At 37.6% G+C, this 9,582-nt stretch overlaps 1 protein-coding gene across 1 annotated transcript in view; it reads left to right on the top strand.

Annotated features, from left to right (window-relative positions):
• Positions 1-9,582, top strand: part of LOC107601333 (zinc finger protein 704-like) — a 33,986-nt gene that overhangs the window by 20,349 nt on the left and 4,055 nt on the right. Inside the window, exons 4-5 of the mRNA XM_016293488.1 lie at positions 6,831-6,931; positions 7,346-7,601. Of these exons, the coding sequence (XP_016148974.1) occupies positions 6,831-6,931; positions 7,346-7,601 (357 nt within the window). The remainder of the gene's footprint in view (positions 1-6,830; positions 6,932-7,345; positions 7,602-9,582) is intronic.

Below are 9,582 nucleotides of genomic sequence, written 5' to 3'. Positions count from 1 at the left end.
TTCTAAATGATTCATAAACGACTCGTGCGAAGCAGTTCAAAGAATTCTCTAAACTGCTCCTTTCCGTGAGCCCTCACTGCTGTGATTGGTCAGATGGCGCAGTCCTTTGTGATTGGTCCAGAGCCGTAGAGAGATTGGCTCTCAATTGGTCTACCGCGTACAGCACGTGTCGGAAACGAAACATTGCCATGACGGAATGACAGCCCTGGAGACTTGTCAATACATAGAAAAGATGGTATCGATTGTACCTTACCAATTCGAGCCGGAGTCTGATGATGAAACGGTTGAACTGGCTGATCGACAAGAGACTGATTCACAAGCACGACTGGAGCAGGACGTTTCTCAGTGGTAAGTGTCAAGTGTTAACAGGTTTGTGGTAATTATAAAATGTGATAAAATAAATTTACTCTCACAGCATAGGATACAGCGTCTTCTCAACATGATGTTAGCCAAATTAAAATGTTACTGTTTGTGGGCGGGCAAGTTGGCGACGTAGAACGTGGGCGGACATTATGCAAATGTGTTACTTTGTGACGTAGAGCCGTAACAGGATAAGATTCGAATTCCTGACGACTTGTTTAGGCGTTTGCGAGACAGCTCTTTTTTTTTTGATAGACAATAACTTTATTTATTGCGCACTGTCGGCTTCACAGCTTTGCAGATAGTTTATGTTCACATACAACTACATGACACACTGCATGAAAGGTAATATTCGAAAAGGCACAGTAGGGGCACTTAAATATTTTTTATTTTGCCTGCAGTACCCATTTTTAAACCACTAGCTGTCAATATTACATACTAAGCGCTACACTCATGGCCAAAAGTCTTAGCAGAGACATAAATGTTGTGTTTTGCAAAGTTTGCTGCTTAAGCTGTTGTGGTGTTCATTCACATTGTTTTTAGATTATTGTGTAGAGTGATCAGATCCATTTTAAATAATTGCTAAAAGCTTCATTGGCCAAAAAATGAACTTTTCACAAAAACAAAACAAATTTCACTGTTTTTTGATCCTGACACAAAATTACCTGCTAACATTAATTGATTAGTCATATCAGCAGCACATGTGAAAGTGTGAATGAGTACTAGTCAGGTTAATCACTATCATACTAATTAGATTGTAAGAGCAGACTGATGGGGGGGAAGAAGTGCTTCCAATCATTGTGTTCTTGTTAGCAATGGTTACCTCCAAAGAAACACATGCAGCCATCATCACTTTGCATCAAAATGGCCTCACATGCAAGGAAATTGCTACAAAGAATATTGCACCTGAAAGAACCATTTACCGGATCATCAAGAACTTCAAGGAGAGAGGTTCGACTGCAGTGAAGAAGTCTTCAGGACGTCCCAGAGTGTCCAGCAAGCGCCAGGACGTCTCCTCCTGACGAGTCAGCTACGGAACCGTGTGACCAGCAGTGCAGAGCTTGCTCAGGAATGGCAGCAGGTTAGTGTGAGAGCATCTGCTCGCACAGTGAGGCCAAGACTTTTGGACAACGTCCTGGTGTCAAGAAGGGCAGCAAAGAAGCCACTTCTCTTCAAGAAAAACATCAAGGACAGACAGAAATTCTGCAGGAAGTACAAGGATTAGACAGCAGAAGACTGGTGCAAAGTTATTTTCTCTGATGAATCTCCCTTCCGTCTGTTTGGGACATCTGGAAAATCGATTGTTCAGAGAAGAAAACGCTACCATGAGTCCTGTGTTGTGCCAACAGTGAAGCATCCTGAGACCATCCATGTGTGGGGCTGCTTTTCAAACAAGGGAGTGGGCTCTCTCATAATTCTGCCCAAAACACTGCCATGAATAAAGAATGGTATCAAAACGTCCTGCAAGAGCGACTTCTTCCAATGATCCATGAGCAATTTGGTGATGATCCGTGCATTTTCCAGCATGATGGAGCACCATGTCACAAAGCAAGAGTGATAAAGAAGTGGCTCGAAGATCATTACATTGAAATTCTGGATCAGTGGCCAGGCAACTCCCCGGAGCTCAATCCCATAGAGAACCTGTGGTCAGTCCTCAAAAGGCGAGTGGACAAGCAGAAGCCCACAAATTGTGATCAACTCCGAGAACTAATAAGGCAAGAATGGATCGCCATCAGTCAGGATTTGGCCCGGAAGCTAATATCCAGCATGCCAGAGCGAATTGCAGAGGTTATGAAGAACAAGGGTCAACACTGTAAATATTGACTCATTATATATTTTTTGCCAATAAAAGCCTTTAAACCTTATGATATGCTTATCATTGTTTTTCAGTATACCATAGAAAAATTTAGAAAAATAATCTACAAATACTGAAGCAGCAAACTTTGCAAAACACAAAATATCACGAGTATTGCAGGTGGGGCGTGGGCCATCAGCAGAAAAAAGAAAATAATTAAAACAGTAAACAGCCAAAGGACGTAACTTAGAATGGGAGATGGATCGGTTTGTGAAAGGGAAGAGAAAAACCATAGATGAAGTCGCACAGGCCCAGGCAGGTTCTAGTCATTCAAAAGCTAAATGCAGAAAATATGACAAAGCATATTTTGCACTCGGCTTCACTCACCACTCACCATCTATACTGGATGCTACAGCTCTACACTGGACATGACAAAGCGACCGTTGCAAATCATTTTAACTTTGTGTCAGTACGTCATAAAAAGAACAAGGCATCCGTTTAATGTTAGGGATTTGTCGTGTCGCGTTCCGCATCTAGACATCACTGATTATAATGGGTTCTACTGTATTTTGCCACTCGCGTCTGGTGTAGACACGGTGTTAATTTTGTTGGTGAGAAGGAAAGGCCTGTGTTTCCTATGCCTTAGCGGACAGCAAACCCACAAAAAAATTTTGTGTGGACGATTTCTTGAGACGAGGAGAAAAAAAAGATCGGATAGGGAAAGCTCTGGCTTCGTGTGGACGTAGCTTAAGGATCCTTAGGGCATTCTTATTTGATCCCATTAGGATCGGTTCAGATTATGTTAGAAACTCCATTAGCCATGCTGTACACAACTAGATATTTAGTCGAAATGTTGAAGAAAGAGTTTATAAAATAGTTTGCAGCGTTGTTTGTTTCACGCTGGTGCGCATTACATAATGTTCAGTATGATTTGGGCTTAACTTTGTGTCAGTACGTCATAAAAAGAACAAGGCATCCGTTTAATGTTAGGGATTTGTCGTGTCGCGTTCCGCATCTAGACATCACTGATTATAATGGGTTCTACTGTATTTTGCCACTCGCGTCTGGTGTAGACACGGTGTTAATTTTGTTGGTGAGAAGGAAAGGCCTGTGTTTCCTATGCCTTAGCGGACAGCAAACCCACAAAAAAATTTTGTGTGGACGATTTCTTGAGACGAGGAGAAAAAAAAGATCGGATAGGGAAAGCTCTGGCTTCGTGTGGACGTAGCTTAAGGATCCTTAGGGCATTCTTATTTGATCCCATTAGGATCGGTTCAGATTATGTTAGAAACTCCATTAGCCATGCTGTACACAACTAGATATTTAGTCGAAATGTTGAAGAAAGAGTTTATAAAATAGTTTGCAGCGTTGTTTGTTTCACGCTGGTGCGCATTACATAATGTTCAGTATGATTTGGGCTCATTTTTTGGCTCTTCTGTGTGAGTACAGAGACAGATGGATGTGTCCCATACTGCTAGTGCTTGTCTTAGGCAACAGCGCTGGCTACCTCCTCTATTATTTCAGCTCACCAGAGGCCTCCCTGCATACCTATACGTCCTGCAATAGCCAATAAAAACCACTCTGAATGAAGGAGACGAGAAAAAGAAACAAAGTTCTTCGAAGCGAACCAAGCCAAATGCTGAGCAGCTGGTTGAAGTGTAACACAAGAGGACTGGCTGTTCATTCATAAAGATGGATGGAAACATACACTTCCAGCCCCGCTCCGCCAGTTATCTGGCTCGCTTTCTGAGTCTGTTTTGGTTAATGGTTGTCACATCATCTCTGTTTCGTAGGCTCGTGTGATCTGTGAAAGGGTTAATATCATCGGCCTTGAGAACAGCGGGAGTATTTGCTTGTTTTTGTATGTGTGTGTGAGCAGACACACGCCCACTCACTGACTCTGATGAGAGCCGTGAACAGGTCTGGACACGTTTCAGAGTTAATGTGCTAATTTTTCTCACAAATTAAGTTCCTGGATGGGTTTACCAGAAGAAATGATGATACTTATGATTATAAGGATAATGTAATCTCGGTTTGTTCTGGAGTGTCATTCATTCACACTGTTCTCAGTCTGAACTCTGGGAATATGACGCATAATGTAACCTATTAAACATTTACTCACACTCTCCAGGATATCAACTATTACCAGGGTTCAAATTTAACTTTTGAGAAAACTAGCTTCCGATAAATATATCTCAATGGCATTGTTTTTAAATTCCATTTGACTAAATATTATTTTAAATTATTCTTTTTCTAAATACAACTTTTTACTTTATTTATTTTGAATAAATAAATCAATTAATCAATAAATGAAACATATAGTTTGAGGTCAGTAATATGTTTTGGGTTTTTTACAAATTAAAGTAGGATTCATTAAATTGATAGTGACAGTAAATACATTCATGTTGCAAAAGATTTCTTTTTCAAATGCTGCATTTCCTGTGCATCAAAAACAACAACAAAAAAACATTTCATAATTGATAAGTTTTTTTGTTTTTTGAGCAGCAAATCAGCATATTATACTGATTTCTGAAGGATCATGTGACGCTGAAGACTGGAGTAATGATGCTGAAATTTCAGCTTTGCATCATAGGAATACATTTCTTTAATGTCAAAAAACACTTTTGTGTGCACTGTGCAGTTATATTACAATAATATAAAATAATTTTCAATATACTGTATATTAAAAAAACTAAAAAAGAAAACATTTTAAATTGTAATAATATTTCATGTTACTGTTTTTATTTTTGATCAAGCACAAATAATGTAACTGGTGAGTAATTTTATTTAATGTACTCGAGTGTTAATTTTCGAATTGGCTGTAAATAAGCAGTGTATTGCAGCATGTGAGAGGCTGATTCATTGTTTGAATCACCTATAAACTCCGGAATCAAGCATGTTAGATAAACACAGATGAGATTTAGAGCAAGAGGGGAAACGAGCGCTGGTGAAAGTGACAGAAGAGCGCAGGTGTGAATCTCCCACACACGACACGCATGCCGTCACCTGGCAGTGTCACTGTTGTTTTGAAGTGTTTTAATAGTTGTGTCACTGCAGCAGTGCTGAAGGGAATTTCTAACTGCACATACACATGAGACTTATGCAATCAGACCTCTGAATCACGGCCTTGACTGCAAATACAGCAGATCTCCTTATAGACCATGCTCTTCATACCATACATGATTTGATCTATCACTTCCCTGCGCATTATATTTGGCTCTTCAAGGGTTTCCTTTCCTTTTTTGTTAAATAAAGCTGAAATAAAATAAAATAGAAATATAACTATTGGATGAAAAACATAAAACTTAAATGCAAATTTGAAATTTTGCCTTAGCAACTAACTGAAATAAAACAAGTTTAAGCTTTAGTACTAAAACTAAAACTGAAATCAATTAAAAAATAAATAAATAAATAAATAAAATTAATAAAAATGACCAAAGAACATACAAACTAAAATGTTAACTAAAATTGAAATAAAACATAAAAATATAAAATAAATGCTCATTCAAAATATATATATATAGCAAACTAGTTTATGAATAATAAAAAAAAATTTTTAAACATTGCTACAAAATATCTCAGATATTCAGAACACTTAAAGATGCACTTTATTATTATTCTCTCATAATTAATCTTGAAAATGGGTTTTATATTTATAGCAATAAGGCAGGACTGTTGTTAATCTTAATCAAAATTATTAAAATATTTTGGTTAAATAAAGCTGAAATGAAATAAAATATAACTTATTAGATGAAACACTTAAATGCAAATATGAAATTTTGCCTTGACAGCTAGCTGAAATAAAATAAGTTTCAACTTTAGTACTAAAATGACTAAAACTGAAATAAAGAAGAAATAAAGATGAATAAAAATGACAAAAGAACATAAAAAAATACCAAAATTGAAATAAAAATTCAAAATATAAAATAAATGCTCATTCAAAACATAAATAGCATGATACTTTATAAATAACAAGCTACAAATATCTCAGATATTCAGCACACTTAAAGATGCACTTAATAATTACTATTCTCATAATTCATCTTTAAAGTGGGTTTTATATTTACAGCAATAAGGCAGGACTATATTGATTGAAATAAAATAGAAATGAAAGCAAAATAGAAACAACAAAATTACTAAAATGTAAACTAAAATGAAAAATAAAATAAATGCTAATTCAAAAATAATCTATACTAAGTGTACTATAAGTGTATAAATAATACTAAAATAACATTGCTACAAAATATATATTTTAGAACACTTGCACATACTAATATTATTCTTTCATAATTCGTCTTTGAAGTGTGTTTTATATTTAAAACAATAAGGCAGGACTATACTGATATATTTTTTAGGCATTCTGTTTCTTTTTTTTTTTGTCCCCCGAAATCAAATTTCTTTGCCAAATCACTTTGCATGCACACAACATTCAGTGTTTGTAGCCTTAGATGTGCTGTCTATTGTTTTAAGCTTTATACTTGATAAAATACTCGAAAATCTAAATCTTACAGGCCTGCCATTGTAAAACTGATTCATGATTTGCCTCCTTTACAGTCCAAAGACGGCCTGACTGAACCAAAACCTGAAATCTGAACTTCTCTGAGCACTATTCTATGGCAACATCAAAGTTCCTGATATGTCCTTCACGTGTCAATCGTGTGTTTGTTTGTTCCAGAACTCCATGAAGGTGATGTTTAAGTGTCTGTGGAAGAACTGTGAAAAAGTCCTCAGCACTTCCTCAGGGATCCAGCGCCACATCCGCACCTTCCACCTGGGGTAAGAGTCAGTCAGACACATCACACCTGGGACAGATGTGCACACGCTTGTTCTGCAGTTTGAACGTGTAGTCTTCTACACAGAAATGAGACAGATCGACTCTCTTTTTTAAAAGAGAAGTATACTGTTAACTTTCGAATGGAAGTTTCATTCGTTGCTGTTGGACTGGAGATGAATCTGAAGGGCCCAGATTGTCTGTCAGGGAGCTCTTCCCTTTCTGAGCACCATAACAGGAGGTAACGAGGGGACCACATTCTGATGGAAGTAGTAAGAGTGTTTTTATAGCCTCTTGTTGCTACCTGACCTTGCCATATAATCTCGAACCTCTGTTAATGTGCTGGCACTGCTGTCCCCTGCTGGCCGCACACAAGAGTGCACTTAGGCCTGTGTAACTTTAGGATTGTGTGTTTTCAGGCGAAATGGAGATTCTGACTACAGCGATGGCGAGGAGGATTTCTACTACTCTGAAATCGAGGTGAACATGGACACGCTTTCGGAGGGGCTGTCCAACCTCACGCCCACGTCACCTACTACGTCCGGCCCGGCCCCCATCTTCCCCGTCTTGACTTGTGATGCGTCTCGATCTGAGCCCACCCACATGATCCTCACCCCACTCAGCCAATCAGCACCGTCGACGCTGTGCCATATCCGCACTGACCACGCTTACCAGGTAACAGCACTCTGCATCTACACATCTTATTCAGTACACAGGTTCAGTTTGGGCTGCAGACGGATCATATTATGGGTTTGAGGTGTAGCGATGAAGTCTTCATGGATGCTTTTGTCTATGTGTGTGTGTGTGTGTGTGTGGGTGTGTGCTTTTACTTTGGAAACATCATATCCTTTAAAATCTCCCACGCAAGGCTCTGTTTGAGTTATTAATGCAACTCAAATCTCTCTCTGTCAGAGTCAATAGAGCTTAAAGGGATAGTTCACCCAAAAATGAAAATGTGATGTTTATCTGCTTACCCCCAGGGCATCCAAGACGTAGGTGACTTTGTTTCTTCAGTAGAACACAAATTATGATTTTTAAGTCCAGCCGTTGCAGTCTATCAGTCGTATAATGCATGGCAATGGTAACAAAATCTATGAGAGTAAAAAAAACATGCACAGACAAATCCAAATAAAACCCTGCGGCTCCGTGTGGAGAAGCTAAATCCAATTTTAGGACCTTTTAAGACATTTTTGCATTATTTTGCCAATTTGACATTATTATTATTATTATTTGACAATTAATTGAAGTTCCTCCTACAAGCACACATACATATATTATATAAACAAAAACATTTATTTTGGATGCGATTAATCGTTTGACAGCACTAATATAATGTAATATAATACAAAACAAAAGTGTTTCTCAACCCTGGTCCTGGGTGCCCCCTAGAACTGCACATTTTGTGTGTCTCCCTAATCAAACACATCTGATTCAACTCATTAGCTCATTAAAAGAAACACCAGGACCTGAAATGGGTGTCAGATAAGGGAGACACATGTCTCAAAATGTGCAGTGTTGGGGGGCGCTCAGGACCAGGGTTGAGAAACACAGCAATACAATATAATATAATATAATGGTGTGAAATCAGGCATAAACACACTTAAGAGTGAAAAAAAATAAAATATGAAGTATCAATTACTTTTATTACTAATTGTGATAAATATACTGAACACACTATACTATTCAAAGGTTTGGAGGCAATATGTTTTAGTTTTTTTTAAAGAAATTAATACTTTTATTCAGCAAAGATGAAGCTGAATTAATAAAAAATGACAGTAAAGGCATTTATAATGTTACAAAATATTTCTGTTTCAAATAAATGCTGTTCTTTTGAACTTAATATTCATCAAATTAATCCTGAATAACATACCACAAAAAATATTAAGCATAGCAGAATAAGAAATGTCTCTTGAGCAGCAAATCAGCATATTAGAATGATTTCTGAAGGATCATGTGACACTGAAGACTGGAGTAATGATGCTGAAAATTCAGCTTTGATTACAGGAATAAATCACATTTTAAAATATATTCAAATAGAAAACAGCTATTTTAAATTATGATAATATTTCAAAATATTTAGAATTTTTACTGTATTTTATAGCAAATAAACGCAACTCTAAAGAGTATGAGACGTTATTTCAAAAACATTTAAAGGGGTCATATGACGTTGCTAAAAAGAACATTATTTTGTGTATTTGGTGTAATGCAATGTGTTTATGCGGTTTAAGGTGAAAAGTGAGGTGGGCTCTGATTGGCCAGCTATCCAGTGCGTTGCGATTGGCCGAATACCTCAAGCGTGTGACGGAAATGTTACGCCCCTCACCATACTGTGATGCCGTGTCCCGGGGCGACGAGACAAAAACATTAAAACCCATTATAAACAAGGCATCCGTTGCATCCAGTGGGGACATAATTACGGATTATAATGACTTATACCTTCTTTCTAGCGTTGCGTTGCATCGCGCTGCGTAAACATAAAACCATGTCTGCATTTGTGATCGGAGAAATTACAAACAACAAGCGCTACTCTACACTGCTCAAAACTCACGTTTGAATCGTCAGTGGCAAATTCTTTAAATATAAAAACGTATTTACAGGCTGAGAGTCAGAACAGCCGGCATTGTAGTCTACTCTCCAGGATCAGGGAACAGTCCTC

The sequence above is a fragment of the Sinocyclocheilus grahami genome, unplaced genomic scaffold (assembly GCF_001515645.1).
Source record: "Sinocyclocheilus grahami isolate Dianchi unplaced genomic scaffold, SAMN03320097.WGS_v1.1 scaffold303.1, whole genome shotgun sequence".
Classification (NCBI taxonomy): Eukaryota; Metazoa; Chordata; class Actinopteri; order Cypriniformes; family Cyprinidae; genus Sinocyclocheilus; species Sinocyclocheilus grahami.
The sequence above is the reverse complement of the archived record's forward strand: the minus strand, read 5'-3'. Positions and strand labels throughout refer to the sequence as shown.